Here is a 22,437-nt window from a genome sequence, read left to right on the forward strand (position 1 = left end):
TATATATATATATATATATAAGGTGCATTAATGAGAATGTAATTGTCACGCCCCAAACTTAGTAACCGGACTCACAAGGAACCCAATAGCTGGTTCTGGCCACAACAACCTCCGTAGTACCCCATTCTCGGCTCTTGAGGCAGGTTCCGATCTTGGGATCTCACAAGGAGGATTTTCATAACCGTATAACCATTTCCAATATGAGCATACCCAATATCACAACAAGTATATCTGATAATAACAAAGGCACATATCATAAAATCAACTATAAATTTGAACTTTTACAAGTACATAGCTGAAAGAAATACATTTGATAGAGAAAGAAGTGAGAAGAAGATCTATAACGCTTAGGGAGTCCTCGGCTCGACTCTAATCCAAGCTCTGCCACTACGATTCTTACCTAGGATCACCTGCATGCATCAATCATGTATAAGCTTATAGAAGCTTAGAGGGTGGTGAAAGTGTGTGACAATAGTGCGCAGAAGAGTAATAGAAGATATAGGAAGGGGAAACATGATCAATGAAAATATCACTAGCCTTACCGAGGCTCACTATGAATATGATGCAATGAGTACTGGGTGCCTTACCAAGGCGATGCATAAAGGAGCTTAACAGCCGATACAAATGTAATGCGAAGTGATGCCAGTGCTCATATCCAATTTCACATATCAAGTACATTTCTAATCATAAGGAAATCACCAGGGTCCAGTACACTGCTGGATGACTACCGCTCTCCAGACCCGCATAGTTAAACGAGTGTAAGAGACCTCACTACCCGCCTATGGACAGCCAATCGCCAACAAGGCTCGAGGGCAGTGGACCTATTCACGAGCTGGTCAGACTCAGCCTATCAATGCCTTCTTACAACAGGCGAGTAAGGCTACACCCCCACCTAACCGACTACACGATATGAGAGTCGTGGCCTAATGGTATAAGGCCCTCTTGTAGTCATAGTTTTCACTCGGTCACAACGTTGGGGTAGATCCTTAGTACCATGGAAGTTTTAGGAATTTCACCCATGGGCATACTATGTACCCTGTATGCTCAAGTAACATTTCTGGTGTCCACATATATGGCCATCCACGAATGTCCTTATGGAGGCAAGACCCTGATGAAGCGAGGGCAGTATCATCATGAAATGAGATACCAATGATGAGTCATGCATACAGATCATGTACTAGCTTCAAGCACTCGATGTGCACAAGGGGAGAAACTCCATCCCTCTATCATATCAACCTAATGACCACACACAATGCAATTCATTCACGCAGACGATGCATATGGGTCATAATGGTGTGAGTGCACTACTCAGTGATGATGACGGGAATCATACTCCTCCTTCCCAAGGAGGGACAAGGTCTAGATACTTAGACATGTACTCTAAGGAGAAGTCTTCTAATGAGGGCCCAATACTTTGGAGTAGCCCATAAGCTAAGAGGGTTATAAAAGCCCAAGAAGAAGCGGTCCTAACAAGGGTCTAAGGTGGGCCTTCAACCACCTATAACAACCCTATGGGCCTACCTTAGGGCCACTAAGGAGGACATCCAACCTCAACTGGGTCCCAAAAGGTAGCCCGCTACCTACACTCATATAAGGCAAAGCCTAAGGTCTAAATAAATCATGAGCCTAGTGAGCAAACATACAAAGCCCAACTCATAAGGAATATGGTGGGCCCATAGGCAAGGTTTGGACCCAACCATGAAGATCATAAACCCACATATTGTGGTGGGCCTAATGGGCAGCCTGGTAATCCAACCATATGGGCAATATCATAACTTTATCCAAGTGAGTTGGGCCTCACAACTTGACCCTTATACAAGGTCATTTGGTGGGCAACTAAGGGCCCAACTACTTGCACTTATGGTTCATAAGCTATCACAATAGGTGGTGAAATATAGGCCCAAATGGTGAAGGGGCCTAACTTAAAAGACCTAAGATGACTTGGGCCTACCAAGGCCAATCGAAACTATGAGTACAATTCTAAAATAAAACCCAATAGAAGTGGGCCTCCAAACATACATACATGAAGCCCAAAGATACCTCAGAAAGGGGTAATCTTATGTGCATGATTCACCCTTAACCTGGTGGGCCATGCTGCCTCATACTAGGCTACTAGGGGCAGCCATTTTGGGCCCATTGCTGAATTTCCAACCCACCTATATTTTGGGCATGCTGGGGCCCAGCAATAATTAATGAGAGACTAGGTATAAGTCCCCTGGTGACCCACATATATCCTTGTGGGTCCCACCAGATAGGAAAGCTGAATTAAACACATAAAATAGGTGGACCATGCTGCGGACTAAAAGTCCAGCAATGGTCCAATCGGCCTAGACGTGCCAAGGGTAGATGGTCCTATGAGCCTGGGCAATTGGCCTAAAACTCATCCAAATGGGTCTAAAAAATGGAAGCTACTGAGGGAGATGGTCATGTACCATATGGACCAAGATTGGATGGATGGTGGGACAACAAAATACATCAAGGTGGGCCCACAAACTGGCATGAACGGCCAGCCATGGCTGGATGCCCCAGCCATCCTGGTGGGCCGATCTAGCTTGCACCATGGGTGGTGCAAGGGTCCGTTGACCCTGAAAACTTACAGGTAGGTCGAAGATACCCGAAGAGGAGTTTATGGGTATACAGCTGGTGTTTACCGAGCAATGCCACATCATCCATAAAGCAATAGTGGTTGAGCATAACGTAGTTGAGTCAACAAGGAAGCTTAGAGTGGTTATCCATATAAGTGGCAAGCTAAGAAGAGAAAAGGCTCTTGGGGTTCAATAATGATAAAATGGTTATAACAACCGTTAGAATGTGAGAAGCATCCACACGATCAATTCAATGCTATAAATAGTAACAGAATTCTGCAGAAGAGATTGTCTCATACCAACCAAACCAAACCAAATCTATCTTTCAATTACCATTTCCTTTATCTATCATTTACATTTCTTAGTGTAATCATTTAGTTTATTTGTCATTTACATTCCTTATTATAATCTTTTAACTTCTTTTTTTTTTTTTTTTTGCATTTACATTCCCTAGTGTAAACCATACCGGTAATCACTTTAGCTATAATTCAAGTCTCACTCATACACCGGATTTAGGTCGAGTATCAAGCAAAGTTTTCCATCCATAGAGGTGTTTTCCAATTGTTCTCCATGGTTAGTTCTAAGACTTTATTTATTTATTTATTTTTACTTGTAATGAAGAGAAAAAGTCATTTCATAAGGAAGGCAGAGGTGTGACCCATTTTCAGAGGATGAACCCCAATCTCTGACTATTGCCTAATAATCTTAAGCAAGGTTCTAGATTTCGGTCCTATACAGTAAATTTCAATATCTTGATGCTTGGGGTAGTAGATATTCGGTTTGAATTAAGTCGCACATTAAATTATGGCATGCCTACACTAATCACATGACCAAGATTGAAATAATAACAACAGGCATAGGCTTGGGTGAAGGGAAAACACAAATATCAGCTTGATTCCTAACCTTTGTGCCGAGTTTTTAATGGTAGGCATTTATTCACCACTATCTTTGTGGTGTGGTCCACCTGATATTTGGATCTGACTTAAGTTTTGTCTTTTGCCCTAAAATAAACTGGCAAAATGGATGGACAACATGGATAAAACACATGCATCTTAGTGGGCCCGCAGAGCACCTTAATAGGTCCCTACTCGATCCCAGTACCTTACTTAAGTGTCCATCGGGCCTACCATGATATCCATGCCATCTAATCTATTCATCAGTTTTTTTTTTTTTTCAATTTGTCTTTAATGTTAGCATGAAAGGAGATATTTTTAAAACTAGCCACATAACAAGAAATAGCGGGGATTAAGCTTCTTCAAACGCACATATTTTGGATCTACTTGTGGTTTCCCTTCGTCCTTGTGGGAACAACCTTTTAAATAGTTGGATGACATATAAATATCACAACCTACCATGAAAGTTTTAATGGTGGGTGTTTCTATCCCCACTTTATGTGGTCTACTTGAGTTTTGGATCTGCCTCATTCAGTCTCAAATCCTAATATGGGATGGCCAAAATTGATTAATGGAGTGGATTTCACACCATCAGTAAAGTGGACCCAATACAAACTCCTAATATCGGAATCTTGCATCCACATGATTTGCATGATGTGGCACAAGTAGCTGACTTTGGTGGTGTGTTGACATGGCAAGGATTATTAGCCCCACCATGATGTATGTGTTATATCAATATCATCCATTCATTTTGTGAGATTATTTGAGGACATGAGTAAAAGGTGAGTCAAGCAGACCACGCTCTAGAAAGCGGTGGGGATAATGGCGCTTACTATTAAAACTTTCTTGAGCTCACCTGGTGTTTATTTTCCATTCAACCTATTTATAAGGTCTAATGATGTAGAGTAGGTCACCGATAATTTCATGGCCAAGATGTAATAGAAAAGGCCTGATCGGAGATGGAGATGATCCGGACCGTTGGAACTTAAAATTGTTCACAACCCCAAGTGTAGGGTTGGGATGCAATAATAATCTCGGTGAGACTGAGGTCGAATCCATAGGGACTAATCTTATGTGTACTCTGAAAGCAACTAGAAGTAAAACTAGAAAAAGATATAAATCAAAATCTAGAATTAAAGGGAGTAATTGTGAAGTGTATAATTAGAAACTTAAGAATTCAAAGGTGGGAACTAGGGTTTCCAAGGATCCACTTGTAGCAATCAGGGTGATTCCTCACTTGATTCAAGAAACACAATTGGAATTGGAGTCCTATCCTATCCAATTGGAAGATATAGCAATTAAGATCAAATCTGAACTTCCTTTGACCTAATTCTCAAAAGAGGAGAACTATGATAATTGACAGGGATTCTATAACTAAACCATGCCCATGAGAAGATGGTAAACAATAGGATTTACTAATCCCATAATCTTAAAACAAGAAAAGAAGATACTCAAAGCTATTACAGATCTACTATAATTTAAGTCACAATAAATCATTAAAAACTGAAAGTATTCCCTAAATATCAAAGTAAAATCAAAATAAGTTCAACATAAACATGAATCAAAATAATAAAAACATCCCATCACGTTACAAGCTTCACCTCTTAGCCCTAGCTAAGAGGTTTAGCCAACCATAGACATGATTGGAATTAAAACCCTAGAAGAAAGTATGGAAAACTAAGGAAGAAAGGAAGAAAAATGCTTGGCGATGGCTCTCCACCCTTGTGCTTTTACTCCTCCAAACCCTAAAATATCCTTTAGAGCATCCTAGGGAGTTCTATTTATAGTTGTGGAACTCTAACTTTCATGCCTAGTTGGAAAACTCTAGAAACCGCCTCAAATTGATGCAGTTTACTAAAATAAACTTCACTCTATGCAGTTTTCCAAAATTAACTTTACTCTACGCAATTTCATAGAATGACCCAAAGTTTCAGAATATGCTTTTCAGGACAATTTCAGGATTCCTTTTCTTCACTTCAAATCTTTGATTCTCTTCATTCCTCACTTGGTTTTCTTGGATCTTTGGCACTTGAATTCTTCAATCTTGGTCTCCTAAGATCCATCCCTTGCCTTGGTTATTCTTGAGCATCAAATCCATGCTTTAGCACTGTTTTCAATCAAAGCTCTTAAATTCACATTGCAACACAAACATGAGTAAAATAGAACATTAAGCATTATCATGTTCATAAAACTAAGATATAAATAAGGGATAATATGTAATATTTGACCCTCAAAAAAATTCCCAACCAGCATTTTGCTAGTCTCGAGCAAAGTATGTGTGAAATAAATCTCAATGCTTAATGTTCAAAACCTCTCTAGGAAAACAATCTTTTGTATACTTAAGTATGAATGGGTAGAATTCAGATACGAAAGTGGGATTTTAAAAACTTAGAGCCGAACCACATAAGCAACCAATCAAGTAAATTCTTTGTCCATTAAATTGAGCATAATTTGTATATCAAGTTTTTCAATGTGCTCAGTGAAAATCAACTTACTTCCTGTACGAATACTATTAGTTCATTATGTTAGCCATACTCATCACTTCAATATCAGTTTGAAACTTAAGTACTGATTCCGAATTTATCCCCTTTTCCTTCTTTCTCCAGCTTTGATTTTTATATTGACAGTCAATTTTTTATTCATTCTTTTTATTTTTGCATTCTTTTCCATATTTTTCATTCTTTTTATTCTTTTCATGACCCCTTTGTCGATCTCCTTTTTTTTTTGAACTGGTTCTTTTCTTCTTTTATGGTGGATAAAATTCCCCGGACTCGATTCTCACCATCTATCAATGATTCACATACTGACAATCAAAACTTCTATCATGTCTTATAAAAGACAAATTGAATGTGTCTTGTGATTTAGATTAACATGATATTCAAAATATCTCTTAATCAATTGAGTACAAGAACTTAGGTGATAGATTACTTAGTTGACCAAACTCCAACAATCCAAAATTCAATCTCTATTTTTATCATACCCAATGCATTCTTAAGTACACAATTCATCGCTTCCCAAACAGATTTCAACTTGAAACATTAAAAATTTTGCTCAAAACTGTGAAAACACTGATTAGTTCACCTAATCCCCCATCCCTTACCAAAAAATCTACATTGTCCTCAATGTTTTAAAAAAAAGCATGTAATGTAAAAGAGACAATGAAAATAGAAGGAAAATGATGGAAGAGTAATACCTGAAGAAGGAATTTTAAGGCTTTTTGAATGTTCTCAGTGTGAAGATGGGTTAGCACAAGAATTAAACCAACAGAAAGAAAACTATCCTAAACAGTGAAAACTAAACTATCCTAAACAGCGGAAAGCAAACTGTCCTAATCCTAAATCCTATGAAAGTAAATAGATCTACCTATACCTCCGTCAGACAAGGAGGCCAATCCTAGTAAATAGGGTCAATCAGTAGTTTTGACATGTCCTCTGAATCAAAATTTTCAACAAATGGCTTTAAATGATGTCCATTTACTTTGAATTCATTGCCATTGTTTAGATTCTGAATCTCGACATCCCCATAAGGATAAACATTAATAATAGTGAAAGGGCCAGTCCAACGAGATCGGAGTTTACTAGGAAAAAGGTGTAACCGAGAATTATACAAAAGGACTTTCTGACCTGGTGTTAATGGTTTCTGAAGAATGTGTTGGTCATCAAATACTTTCATCTTGTCCTTATAAATTCTCAAGTTCTCATATGCATCATTTCGGATTCCTTCCAGTTCATTCACCTGAAGTTTGCGCAATGAGCCAGCGTTGTCCAAATTGAAGTTCAGATTTTTAATTGCCCAGTAGGCGCTATGTTCCAACTCCACAGGTAAGTGACAAGCCTTCCCATAGACAAGTCTAAAGGGAGACCACTACTAGAAAAATGGGAAATGGCTACGGATAAAAACTGTAGCTAAAGACCTATGGCTATGGTTTTAGTCCGTGGCACGACCATAGTCGTAGGTGCCGTAACAACGGGTATAAAATCTATGGCTATGGATTTAATCCGTAGCTATAAATTAAAATAGCTACAGATATAATCCGTAGCAACTATTTCTATAGCAAAAAGTACATACAACTACGTATAGTATTTGTAGCTAAAAGTAATGCTCAATCCGTAACAATATGCCAAATTTAATAACAGCTACGGTCAATATCTGTAGCTATTTCTTACATTAAAAAAATTTATAATTATTCATTCATTTAATTACCACCTGCATAATCATTCATTCATTCAATTACAATCATTCATTCAACAATGAATCAATTACAATCCTTCATTCAATCAATTACAATTACAATTACAATTACAATTACAATTACAAGTACAGTTACAGTTACAGTTACAGTTACAATAACATACTAAAAATACAAAGAAAATGTCATCAGGTCATCATCCTTTTCTTGGTGAGTCTGGTCCCTAACTGATGAATATCCCAGATCTGACACACGTTACAAAGATCCTTTTCCCTTTGCACCAATCTCCTTTGCATTTCTCTCTATTTTACAGGAGGCAATACCTTTCCATCTATCCGTTCTTTTTCCTTCAAGATTTCTTACTGTAAGTAGAGAGGATATAACCAGCATAGATTGATGAACAACCAAGAGATGAAGATGGGTACATGTTTGAACCCATTCCCATCCGACGCCCAGTTTCCTTAGCAATTGCCAATTGATCACCTGCAATGGTTTCCGTGGGGGACATTAGTAGAAACATATATATCGCAGCACTGACTGGCAGTGCGATAATACAAAGAAAACCAATTCAAACATGAAAAGAATGATGTCGACAATGAGAAAACTTAGTAAAAGGTTTCACTACTCCCAAACTTCAGTTGGGAAATCTGTAAATAAAGGGAAAAAAGGAATTGATCAACCATTGTATTTATTGTTTGGCTGTGGATATCTTTGTTTAACCTTTTTCTCATATTATGAAATTTGCTTAGTTCTGTTAACTGTTGATTTAATTCACATAAACAAAAAGAAAAGAAGTGTTAATATCACAACTACTGGACAGTACTTGATGCTAAATTCTCATGAATGAGCTACGAACTGTGACATTGTAATCATCATTATCCCAACAATTCAGGGATTGGAATTTCTAAAATACAATAGAGGAAAACTATGTAGTTAAGTATGAGTTTATTTAAGGGTTTTCTCATTGTCATCAACGTTTCGAGAGAATTGAGTATTGGTTATATAAATTGTTCAGAGTTAGCAACATTTCCTGATTTACAATTCCTTGCAGTCTTGGTTGGCAACAACAAAGAATTTGCAATAAGATTCCAATCTTTTTTTTTTCAATAGTGCGCTCATTTATATGTATTTGTCCTATACAGAAAACAATTCACAATACTAATAAAGCTCAATTGTAACAGGTTCTACCTCAGGTACATCAGGTGCATGTGTATCTCTATGTAGAACATGTAAAAGATGTGCAAGGTTCCATGTTCCAAAAGACCTCCAAAAATAAATTAGAATTCCATCTCCATTGGAATGAGAATGTAAATGCAATTTGTAACTCTGACAAAAACTTTTATGCTCTGGCAAAACAGACCAAAAATGGAGCAATACAAAGAAAAAAATGACATGAAAAGGAAAATAAAGCTACTAAAATCTATGCCACCTCAACAATTTTCTCCATTAGAACTATGGGCTAGAAATAGACAACTGAGAATGAATTAATGCCATTTCCAAGATTACATCATGATCTACTTAGTTGCAGAATTGAAATGGACTGCAAATTGAATTTGAATGACAAACTTTTACAAATCATTCCACATCAAGAAACCTTATAAGCTACTAAGAAATTTCCAACCCATAGTGATAGATGATTGATTTACAGGATGAAGGAAATCCATATTAAATCAGTCAGTACAAGGAAAAAAAAAAACAAATAGATTATGGTTGCTACAAATATAAACAACAAAAATGGCAATATCTTTGCATTGTTGTATATCAAGAAGCTTCACAGTAAGTTAGAAATTCATCACTCATAGTAACAGATAATCAAAATAGCTATAAAAAAAAAAAAACTATAACTTGTTTATATACAATATTGAAGTTACAAGCCATAAATGGTTTACCTCTGATTCTTAAAATTCAAAATGTTTAGTAGTTCCAATCATGAAAGATTCCAATTGCCACTTGAGTTCTTTGGAATCCATACAACAAAGAAACCCAACTTCAATTCAATGAATTTATCAATGAAAATAGAGAATTATGCATGAAAAAATGTTAAAAAATTGAACCTTTTTCTATGGCACTCTTGCTTTACGCCAAAGCCTCAGCTCTTCCAGTAAACTTCACATTAAATTAATGTGTACGGTTACCATCAGTCATTTCTCAGCAATGATTCAGAATAAGAAAGAAAGAACAACCATCATACAAAGGTGTAAGACATGCAAAGTTGTAGGGCATAGAAAACAAGAATCATGAGATAAGTGAGAGTGAATCGGCATACTTTTTGGGAGAAGTTTATACAACTTTCTTTGGTATAATGCTAGCTTAAAAAGAATACAAGACATGCATTTCCCTACGGGCATTCATTTTAATAAAAGGAAAAAGGTGGCAGAAAAATCTGTATCGTTCACTCATCAGATGGGTCCACAAGCAACAAAAAAATCTTATTGTTATAATGACTCCAAGCTACTCTCTGAAACTACCTCGAAAATTCCTCATAAAATCCGAATAGACTTAAAATAAGAGTTCAACCTCCTAACACTTCATCGCATCCTAGGATATGTAGCTTTCTTGTTATGAGTTTCAGCTTCTTTTCCACTCTATTCCGGGATTCCATCTCCAGTTGTAGCTGCCTTTCTAGCTCTATGAGCTGCATCTCCTCCAAAAGGAGATAAAGGAATGAGAAGAAAGAAGGATACTCAAAAAATCAAAGCTGACATAGATTCCCAACATGTAATTTTAACTAAGAAATTCATCAAATTACAATACCCATGAATTTTTTACATGGGAAAAAACAAAGGAGAGTATTCAAAAAATAGAAATTAAAAAAAACCCACAAAATTCTACAGATATTATATAATTATAATATAACAAAAATGACAGTAGTCTTTCCAAAAAAGAAAAAAAGAAAAGATAGTAGCAAAAGGAAATGAAGAAACATGGCTCAACATGTGGGTCCACTTTACATTTCTTTTTGTCAATGAAAAACCATAGCTTAAACATTCGGTTTGTGCTTTAGGTGTATTTAGCAGTGGATTGTCTTTTATTTATACATTCAGACAAGAGAAAAAAGGTTAGTAATCCGGCAGAGTTGATGGATGGAAGGCAGGCACTTAAATATTGCTAAAAAAATTACATACCTGGAATGCAAGTAATTAAGTTAAATTGTCCAAACCTGGAATGCACATGGATGGCAGGGCTCACACGCATGTGGAATTAGCAAATCTCTTTCCAATTTTGGCAAACTTGGTTTCAAAGACTTGCTTTTCCATTGCATCAAGGTTGTCCATTAGTTTCAACCGAAAAAGGAATGGTAAATCAAACTTGCATACAAGTATGAACTCGGATTGACAATCGTAGAGATTCCAAAAGAAAAAGGAAAGTGCAGATGAAACAACATTTTTTTCATCTTGTTGAAATAAAAGAATTAGTTCTTATGCCATTAGCCAAAGTAACAACATTTTTTAAAAAGAAAAAGATGTAAAAGAAACATCTTTCAAAGCTACACCTGGAATTACAACAAAATGAAACAAAAACAGATGCTTTTTTATGATTTGTTCTGGCTGAAAAAAAAAGTTATCATGCCATAGTTTTCTATTTTCACTTCTTGGCCGTTGTAGCCTAAGAAGTGACTATTATGAACTCTGGAACTCTTCTCTTCCAAGAAACAGAACATGGAACTGTGAACCATGATTTTTTTTAGATGAATTGTATTTTTTATTTTTTATTTTTAAAAAATAAATGAAACAAAGTATGGAACTGCTCCAAAATAGATTCATCGAAGGAAAAAAAAAATAGAACTGTAATCTTTTGTAATTTTGAGATGACTTGCTCCCAACAACACATTAGCAATCTATATGGAAAAAAGAATTAATGAATTATGAAGATTTTGTCCCTTTTTGAAAGATTATCAAGAAAAGTAAAAGAAAAAAAGGGATTAGCTCAAACCAACAAACCTGGAGTGTAAACCGATTAATCTAAATCATCATCCTATTGAACAGAAATGCAATGATTAGTATCCATGAGAACATCCAAAACCAAACAGAGTGACTTGATAATGAGTTCTTCAAGGAGCCATCATCAATGTGTCTGCAAAACTATGCATGAAACATGTCATTTTTTAATATTTGTGGTAGCATTTATGTGACTGTGTGCAACAAATGCAAGAAATAAGAGGCATGAAAGTAGGTACTTCCAAGACAGAGGAGACTGGCTTTCCAGTAGTTTTCTAATCTAACCCAAGAAATAGGAAGCAAGAAAGTAATTCTTTTAGGATGTGAAAGAGAAAAACAGAGGCATTAAAAAAAGAGCTTCCTATGACTAATGAAATTCACTACGATAGTAAAAAAAAAAAAAAAACTAACTCCAATTGCCTACATTCTTTAAGGACACTTCTAGACACTCACCCATAGAACCTGGGGCTTTGAGTATAGACAGCAAATTCTCTTTTGGTTGGGGCTCATCACTTAATGATGACAATGGTGAAGTCATTGATGCATCCCCACCTATTGCAGGAAAAAGAAAAAAGTATAGAATAGTATTAACAAATAAGCAACTTTAATAAGAAATAATAGTAAAATCTCCTTGACATGAGTGGTGAAAACAATTGAAAACTTCATAGATTTAACAAGACCACCACAATAATAATTTAAAGAAAAAAATGGTAAGAGTTACATGGCATCTGTGTGAAATATAGATGCAATTTCCAGCCCGGTCTCATTTTGAATTTTCCTTTGCCAGGAAAATCTGTCCTTGAGAGAAAAAACAAGCTTGTAGAATCATCGACTTGCAATTGTTCGTATCCACTACATCTATGGCTATTGTGAATGTTTGAAGACGTCCAATCTCTGTATATAAGAACCTGCAATGATGAGGAGCAACAATTACAAGCATAATATTAGATTCAGCTGCAAATAATGTTCTTGTTGTAATATTTTGGAACATTAAAAAATGAACTTCCATTACTAAAATTTAACAGTAGATCTTAACAGTAGAGGCTATATGATTAAGAACTAGCATAGTATGTACTAATGAGGTGAACTAAAATAATTAGTTCTTGAAGTGGAAGTGACAAAATTGCAATTACCTTGGTATTCGTATTGAGGAACCAGTCTCCAATTTTCAATTATATTACCATCATGTCAGATACAAATGGAAGTTAACTGCAACTTGAGGGCTACTCCCTCATATCATAAATACTAGGACAATTTCACCATTTCCTTTCTATTGAACTAACCATGGTTAATTGGTCACGGTGCATACAAATGCCCGTGATTCAATGAAAGCCCGTGATGTGAAGGTGTGAGATGTGCTAGAATCTAGCTAGATGCCAACATGTGTTGGAGATCTGTGGAATTAATCCATATTCTGAAAGAGTACATGACACAATCGAGAATATTGGTTGAAACATTTCTTCAAACATGTAGGGGGCCATGGACGGTGGCGGACATGGCTGCTACCCAATTTTCGGCTATCAAAAGAGAAAAATAGAGAGAAAGAGAGAATACCTCAAGTGCCTCTATTTTTATTATTATTGTTATTATTATTTTACATGGAGACTATAATTCTTCTTCTAGAGAGAATGTTCAACAAGTTCAACTACTGCTACAACAAGGGCAGATACTTCATAACCATGAAGAATGAGTAAATCTTTCTTTTTTTAAATTTTTTTTATAGGTACAGAATTCCTTAAAATTTCACAAATAAAGGGAGAAATTCGAATTATAAAAGATATTTCAACATCAAAGCTGGGAAAAAAAAGGGAATGTGATACCCAAACACCCAAATCCAGATGGACAAAAAACCATCAAATCCCAAAACAAAACCCCCCACTAAAGAAAGCATAAATTACCATAAACCCAGGAACCCAAATCCTCAAAACACAAAACCCATCATACCCCCAAAACAAAATGTTGAAACGAATGACCAAAAGAACCCACCCTCAAACCCAACATGATTAAACCCCAAAATCATAAAAAAAAAATCCCACCCACGAAATGAAAGGAAAAGATGATCCTTTTCCCATTACAGATTCAGAAAAATAAACCATAAAAGTGATTTTTACAAAAGCCAAAATCCTTTTCCCATTACAAATTTTAGGAAAGCCCTAATTCCAATATTGTAAAATATGATAATACGCAGATTTGCAGATCTAGAAATAAAAACCCTAAATCTCAATTTGAGAGAAATGAGTACCTGGTTGGGGAAGAGGTGAAGGGTGGAGGCTGCTGGCTGCACCAGATCTGGAGATGATGCTGGAGACGATGCGTAGAGAGAGAGAGAGAGAGAGAGAGAGAGAGAGGGAAGGGCGAGGGCGAGCAAAGGCAAGAGAGTGCGAGAGAGGGAAGGTGAGGGCGAGAGGGATTGGGAGAGGGAAAGTGAGGGCGAGAGGGAGAGGGAGAGGGAAAGGGAAAGTGAGGGCGGAAGTGTGCGGAGGTTTCTTTTACCAAAAGAATAAGATGAAATTTTGGGGACCACCATTGCATGGATGGTCCTGTCATGGGCTCGTGGGGCCCACCATGATGTACATGGTTTATCCAATCCATTCATTCATTTCAGAATCTAATTATATGCGTGATACAAAAAAAGGAGGCAGATCGAAGGACCATGTGGATCACACAAATATAAATGGCAGTGACTTAATATCGACTATTTCCAATAGTGTGGTCCATTTAAGTCTTCAATCTGCCTCCTTTTTTAGGCTCATGCCTTAAAATGAGCTGTCTAAATGGATGGATGACTTAGATAAAACACGCATGTTGCGGCAGGGCCATGGAGGCTCTAAGGGTACCGTAAAACATCAGTAGGCTGTGTGGGGTGCAATATCCTTTAGCTACGAATTAAAACCGTAGTAAATTAGCTATGGTTTATATCCGTAGCAAAAAATTCCCATAGTCCGTAGCCTTTAGTCATTTTTTTAGTAATGGACATTCCAATAGGGGTCTTGAATGCAATATGGTAAGCCCATAAAGCATTAGTTAATTGGATTGACCAGTCCTTACAGTCAAGGTTAATAATTTTTTCCAAAATACGTTTAATTTTCCTATTGGAAATTTTGGCTTGCCCACTTCTTTATGGGTCTTATGGAGTGCTCACTTTGTGGGAGATGCCATATTTCCTCATTAAGTTCGCAAATGGCCTGTTACAGAAATGTGAACCTCCATCACTAATGATGGCTCTAGGCATTTCGAACCGAGAAAGGATGTTCTCTTTTAAAAACTTAATGACCGTTTGATGATCATTGTTCCGGCACGGGATCACTTCGACCCATTTAGTGACATATTCTACTGCTAGCAAAATATACAAATTTCCAAAATATTGAGGGAACGGTCCCATGAAATTGATGCCCTAGTAATCAAATGCTTCAATAATTAAAATGGGAGTTTAAAGGCATCATATTTCGATGGGACAATGCTCCCAATTTCTTACAATGCTCATAAGCTTTGCAAAACTCATGAATGTCCTTGAACATAGTGAGCTAGTAAAAACTGCACTGCAGAATTTTGGTCGTAGTCTTTTTAGCAGAAAAGTAACCACCACAGGCCTGAGAATGATAGAAGGAGATAACACTTCAGTGTTCATTGTCCAGCACACATCTCTTTAAGATTTGGTCTGGGTAGTATTTAAACAAATATGGATCATCTCAAAAGAATTTACGTACCTCGGCGAAAAATTTCTTCTTATCTTGCGCAATCCAATGTGTCGGCATGAAACCTATGGCAAGATAATTAGCAATATCTGCAAATCAAGGTGAATAAGAGACTTTAAACAGTTGTTCATTAGGGAACATGTCATTTATATTCATCATCTTAAGGGAATCAGAGAGGTCAAGGCGGGAAAGATGGTCAGCCACTACGTTCTCTACTCCCTTCTTATCTTTTATTTCCAAATTAAATTCTTGGAGTAGGAGGATCCATCTTATCAAGTGGGGCTTAACATCATTCTTAGAAAGAAGATACTTTAGTGCTGCATGATCTGTGTAGATGATGATCTCAGATCCAGTCAAGTAGGACCTTAATTTGTTCAAAGCGAATGCTACAGCTATGAGTTCCTTCTCCATAGTTGAGTAATTCACTTGGGCATGATTTAGAATTCTACTTGCGTAGTATATAACATAGGGCTTCTTCTCTTTTCTTTGGCCTAACACTACCTTAAGAGCATAATCGGATGCATCACACATAATTTCAAAAGGAATGCTCCAATCGGGTGGTTGCATAATAGGTGCAGTGGTTACCATGCCCTTGAGCATTGAAAAAGCTTCCTAGCATTGTTCAGTCCACTTGTATGGTACATCCCTTTGAAATAGATTGCATAAAGGACGAGAGAGGTGACTAAACTCCTTTATGAATCTCCTGTAAAATCTGACATGTCCTAAAAAGGATCACACGTTTCTTATGTTCTTGGGTGGAGATAAGTTAGAGATAAGATCAATCTTAGCATTATCTACCTCAATTCTTTTGGAGGAGATAATATGTCCGAGGACAATCCCCTTATGAACCATTGTTCACAACCCCAAGTGTAGGGTCGCGATATAGTAACAATCTCTGTAAGACCAAGGTCGAATCCATAGGGACTGATCTTGTGCTTTTATGAAATTAATTAGAAAAAGTTGTAAAACTAATTCTAAAGTGATTGAAAGAGTAATTGTGAATTAAGTAATTAAAACTAAGAATTTAAAGGTGGGAACTAGGGTGCTAAGATCCACTTGTAGTGATCAGGGAGCCCTCTTGCTTGATTCAAGTAACACAATTAGAATTGAAGTCTTATCCTATCCAATTGGAAAATACATCAATGAAACCAAATCTGAACTTCTATTGACCTAATTCTCAATGAAGGAGAAATATGATAATTGGCAAGGATTCCATCACTAAACCATGCCCAGGAGACAATGACAAACAATAGGATTTACCAATCCCATAATCTCAAAGCAGGAGAATTGTGAAGATTAGGAAGGATTCCATTATCCTACCATGCCCAAGGGACGATAGTGAACAACATGACTTACTAATTTCACAATCTCAAATCAGGAAAAAAAGATACTCAAAGCTATTGTAGATCTACTGTAATTTGAGTTACAATGAACCATTAAAAACTAAAAGTATTCCTTAAATATCAAATTAGAATCCATGGAGTTCAACATAAACATGAATCTAAGCAATAGAAACATCACATCATGCTACAAGCTTCACCTCGTAGCCCTACCTAAGATGTCTAGCCAACCATAGACATGAACAGATCTAAAACCCTAGAAGAAAGTATGAAAACAACTAAGGAGGAAGAAGAAAAACTCTTGGCAATAACTTCTCCACCCTTTTTCTCCACTCCTTAAACCCTAGAAGATGCCTAGGAACATCCTAGGGAGTCCTACTTATTATTGTGGAACCCAACTTTCAGACTTAGTTGGAAAACTCTAGAAGCCGCCTTAAATTTACGCAGTTTGCTAAAATAGATTTCACTCTATGCAGTTTTTCAAAATAAACTTCACTCTGCGCAATTTCACAGAATGACCTAGAGTTTCAAAATATGTTTTTCAGGATGATTTTAGGATTCCTTTTCTTCATTTCAAATCTTTGATTCTCTTCATTCCTCACTTAGTTTTCTTAGATCTTTGGTGTGTGAATTCTTCAATATTGGTCTCCTAAGATCTATCCCTTGCCTTGGTGATTCTTGAGCATCAAATCCATGCTTTTAGCACAATTTTCAATCTAAGCTCTTAAATTAACCTTGCAACACAGACATGAGTAAAATAGAAAATTAAGCATTATCATGTTCATAAAACTAAGAAATAAATAGGGGATAATATGCAATAATTGACCCTCAACACAATCCCCAACCAACATTTTTCTAGTCTCGAGCAAAGTATGTGAAAATTATTTCGAGAACCACAAGATAATTTTTATAAGCTCAAGTGTTTTTTTTTTAAAAAAAACAATACAGATAATAGAATTCTAAAATATATCAATTTTGTGCATTACCTTCTCCTAAACTCTAGCACTCGGTAAGTTTCATAATCAAGTTCAAAGCATTAATCCTCCAATTAGAACAATTCTAAACATTGAGTTCCATGTGTGAATAATGAAGTCTAAACTTATCACAATCAAAGGTTCAATTTGTCACTTTGATGATAACATTGATAATTAAAAAAGCATTTAGGACAACCAAAACCAAAACCGAAAGTTGCCTTATATTTCATCTTTTAGTTCCTTCTTTTATTCCTCCAGCTTTTGATTTTTCAATTGATGGGTTTCACGCTATGTCAACCTTTTTAAAGATCTTTAATATATAGCCCTTTTCGATGACAACTGTTCTTTTTAGCAGGGTATTTTCTTTTTCTTTCTTTTCAATTCTTCCCATTGAACATGATGGACAAATTCCCCAGGTTGGTTCCTTCCATGCTTAATAATCATCAAGTTAACAATTCAATATTAAACTGACACTTTAATGTGTAAGCTGGATGTGACATGTGAAATCATGACTTAATCAATGTTTAAAACTTCTAATCGAGGATCAATCACTTAATTTTGAAATCTCCCAAGTGACTAAAATTCAAGAGACATAAGGAATCAACTTTAAGTATCTTGCAATTATAATTCATGGATTAACTTCGAGATTACTTAAATTTGCAGAAAATTCAGAAAATTTTCTCAAAATTTCACAATTTCACCCAAAGATTAAGAAAACAACTGATTAACTTGCCTAATCCACACCCCCCAACCTATAATCTACGTTGTCCTCAATGTAAAAGAGATACACATTCAATGCAAATGAGGCAATAAAAATAAGGGAGAAGTAAGGGAAAGGTAGTACCTTTAAAAGGAATTTTGAGGCTTTTTCACAAGGATCTTAATGTGAAGATGGGTTAACACAAGAATTTAAACCAACAGAAAGAAAACTATCCTAAATAGCGAAAAGCAGGAGAAAGCTACTCATTTATGCCGCAAAGTTCCTCCTCCGGCCAGTATCTTGACAAATTTCTCAGTAAGTTTCTTAACAAGATCATCCAAAAGCCCTTTTTGTAATAGACTTAGATGCCCTAGAGCATGATTTTCTGGAGAAATTTATGGGCCTTAGCAAAAAATCGTCGATGAATCGCCTAAGGTATCCAAAGTATATATGATTCACCTATGATAGACAAAATTTCAAAGTTAGAGCAATATGATGAATCAGAGACTACAAGTAAGTGAAATTCAAAAAAATTCTTAGTAGGTGATGTAGCCTCAACACATTCCAAAGTTTCAGACTTAGGTTCAATTTTCAGCTCTTCTTCGTTTGCTGGTAAACATTCAGGATCTGTGGAAAGAGATTCTTCAGAGTAAGGATTCTCTCAGTCAGTATCAACTACAGAGGAATTGTCTCGCAAGGCATTCATCATATTTTGTATCATGGGATCATTTAAATCTTCAAAGTGTGCTAAACAATCTTTTAGAGGGTTAAAACATTCAGTTGAAAGGAGTTCATTCACCACATCGAGATATGTGATGATATGCCCAATAACTCCTTTATCTTTTTTGAGAGTAAAAATGATCATACTCTCCTATTTTTTCTCAAGGTAGGATAAAATCACCACTGTGTATGTCTCTTCTTGACCTAAATAAACTTGTTCATGATCAGTGGGGAAAGGTTTTAGGTTAAGCTTTAGTATCTTGAAGCTAGACGGTAGAGGCATTACATCAGTTTGGGGTAAATCTTCAAATTGTGGCCTCCACCGGTTAACATTAAGTACCAGCGCAGTTTCAAGTATGGCATCCACCTCCTTAATCATGTCATCATCTAAATCAAGGGAGTGGGCCAAACACATCTTAAGAGGGTTGGAGTATAGAACCAGGAGCGCTCTATCTTTCACGAACGAGTCAATCATATTAATGTTGTGGCCGTCGTCATCATCCTCTGCCTGTTTGCTCATATTGAATAACATATTAAGCTCCAATGTCATATTTCTAAAAGATAAAATCATAACTCCATTCCAGCAATTAATGATTGCATTTGATGTAGCAAGGAATGGGCAGCCAAGAATGATAGGAATCTGAGTGCTCATGTCCATGATGGGTTGAGTATCCAGGACAATAAAATCTATTGGATAGTAGAATTTGTTAACCTGGACCAACACATCCTCAATGATCCCTCTCGGTACATGAAATGATCGATCGACAAGTTATAATGTGGTCTGGGTAGGTTTTAATTCACCTAGGCCCAGTTGTTCATAAACCGAGTAAGGAATCAAATTAACACTCGCCCCTAAGTCAAGAAGTGCATGCTCGATTTGGTAGTTCCCAATTACACAAGTGATGGTTAGGCTACCGGGGTCTGTGTACTTTTGTGGCACATATTGCTTAAGGATGGCACTCACTTTTTCTGTCAAAAAAATTCTTTGTTGAATAGTCTGTCATCTCTTGGTAGTGCATAGATCTTTCAAAAATTTGGCATATGAAGGGATTTGTTTAACGACATCAGTAGAGCGATGTTGACCTTCACTTGTTTAAACACCTTTAAAATATCCTGAGAGTTTGATAGAGGTTTTGGTGCAATCAACTGCTGAGGGAATGGAGCAATCGGCCTACCATGAGGTTCCGATTCTAAACCATATGGGGCAATGCTAGGTCTATCATCTGTGTCTTTTTCTAGGTCCTTAGAATTTTTAGTCTTTACCGGAATAGATTTTTCAATTATTTTACCGCTCCTAATAGTGGTGATAGACTTAGATTATTCCACATATTGATTTGAAGAGCTTAGGTCAATAATTTCGTATTGTGGTTTAGGGTTGGGGAGAGGTTGGGCTAGAAAGATCTCTTTCTCCCCAATCAAAATTTTTGTCTCACACCCTTGTATGGCCTTTGAAAGGTCTTGAATGGATTGCAATATACTCTGATTGAAAAGCTCTTGATTTTGAAGGTATTTTAAGACTGGATCCTCTTGAAGGTTCCCTTGATTCAAGAATTGATTAGGGAATTTGAGTAGCAGTTTGTTCATTCCTCCAGCTGAAGTTGTATGTATTTAAAGTGGGTCCACTAAAAGGTCTGTAGTAGTTGTTCATGGCATTTAACTGCTTATTCAGAATTTCTTGAAAAACAGGTATTGTTGGACAATTTTTAGTTATATGTCTGTTGTAAGCGTAAATACCATAAAATACTTCCTTAACCTTATCCTTTTGAACTTCAATGGCTTCGACTCTTCTTGTGAGATTGGCCACCCTTGCACTCAAGTCATCTTCTTCTTTTAAAGCATACATTCCTCCCCTTTCCTTTGATCGAGTAGGCTTAGAAGTGGTGGGTTTTGGAGAGATGTCCCATGATTGTACGTTTTCAGAAAGTCTGTCCAAATAATCCTTCACATCATTAACATCTTTGTTCATGAATTCCCCATTGCACATCGTCTCGACGAATTGGTACATGGAAGATATCAGTCCATCGTAGAAGAAATTTGTGATACGCCACGTTTCAAAACCATGTTGTGGGCATGAACTGACAAGATCCTTGAACCACTCCCAACATTGGAAGAATGTTTCATCTTCCTTTTAGGCAAAGTTCATGATTGACTTTCTAAGGGTGTTCATTTTATGATATGGGAGAATTTTCTTAGTGAACTCCCTTGTCATGTCGTTCTATTTACCAATCGATCGTGGACATAAGGAGTGCAACCACGTCTTAACCTTTTCTTTTAAGAAGGGAAAGATTTTCCACCTGACCATGTCCTCAGACACATTAGGAAAGTATAAAGTGGCTATTATCTCATCAAACTCTTTCAAGTGTAGATATGGATTTTCAGATTCAAGTCCATGAAATTTTGGAAGGAGTTAGATCACTCCCAGCTTGATATTCATATGTCCTGCATTCTCTGAAAAAATTATGCAGGATGGTGTGATCACCCTCACCAGTTATAAATAATCTCCTAGAGTATGAGGTGGGGGTGCATGATGCATCTCATTCTCATCCTGAGCTTCCTCAACTCAAAGTTGAGGTGGATTTGTAGCCATAACTTCTACTAACTCAGAGGATCTCAAGAGATGTCTAATCCTGTGATGGATAGGCAATCCTTTAACTAGTCCTCCTTCACTCAAGAGATGTTGAGTGTTATCACAGACCCACTTGGGCATGAAACACTCACAACCCTCAGTTTCTAATCTAGCCTAACCTAAGAAGAAAGAAAACTAAAGTAATAAAAAATAGAGAGGAAATTAGAAAGAGGTTACTAGATTGGAGATTTTTATGTTAAGATCCTACAAAACAGAAAACTCAGTTAGTTTCTAAAAATAAATTAGAAAAAATCCTAACCAAAAACAAACACAAAGATAGTCCTAAAAAGAAATTAGAAAAGTTTCTAGATCTAGAAATAGAAAAAAAATATTTTTAAAAACAAATTAGGAAAGTTTCTAAATCTAGAAATAGAAAGAAAAGTTAGTTTCTAAAAATAAATTAGGAAAGTTTTTAAATTTAGAAATAGAAAGAAAAGTTAGTTTTTTAAAAAATTAAGAAAGTTTATAAATCTAGAAACAGAAAGAAAGTGAATTAGAAAGAAGTTACCAAATTAGAAGTTTTTATTTTGAGATCCTGCAGAAGAAAAAGGAAAGTGAATTAGTTTTTAAAAAAGAACTAAGAAAGCAACCTAGTTTCTAAAAAAAGACAAAAGGAAAGTTTCTAAAAATAGAAAGAAAGTTTCTAAAAACAGAAAAAGGAAAGGAAATTAGTTTCTGAAAACAAATTAGGAAATTTTCTAAAAAATAAAAAATTAGTTTCTAAAAACAAAAAAGGAAAGTTTCTAAACCTAAAAATAGAAACCTAAGTTAGTTTCT

At 36.2% G+C, this 22,437-nt stretch overlaps 1 protein-coding gene and 1 non-coding gene across 2 annotated transcripts; one reads left to right on the plus strand and one right to left on the minus strand.

Moving 5' to 3' along the window:
- Positions 1–11,728: 11,728 nt before the first annotated feature.
- Positions 11,729–14,132, minus strand: LOC131250604 (uncharacterized). The gene is made up of 3 exons (XM_058250890.1): positions 13,848–14,132; positions 12,327–12,513; positions 11,729–12,157 (listed from the first exon to the last, which is right to left on the minus strand). The coding sequence occupies exons 1-3, from the start codon at positions 14,130–14,132 to the stop codon at positions 12,012–12,014; spliced, it is 618 nt and encodes a 205-aa protein (XP_058106873.1). The 3' UTR covers positions 11,729–12,011.
- A 6,956-nt stretch (positions 14,133–21,088) lies between these two features.
- LOC131252321 (small nucleolar RNA R71) lies at positions 21,089–21,195 on the plus strand. The gene has a single exon (XR_009174349.1). It is a non-coding gene; the product is annotated as a small nucleolar RNA R71 (small nucleolar RNA).
- The last annotated feature ends 1,242 nt before the right edge of the window (positions 21,196–22,437 follow it).

Source organism: Magnolia sinica, chromosome 7 (genome assembly GCF_029962835.1).
Source record: "Magnolia sinica isolate HGM2019 chromosome 7, MsV1, whole genome shotgun sequence".
NCBI lineage: Eukaryota > Viridiplantae > Streptophyta > Magnoliopsida > Magnoliales > Magnoliaceae > Magnolia > Magnolia sinica.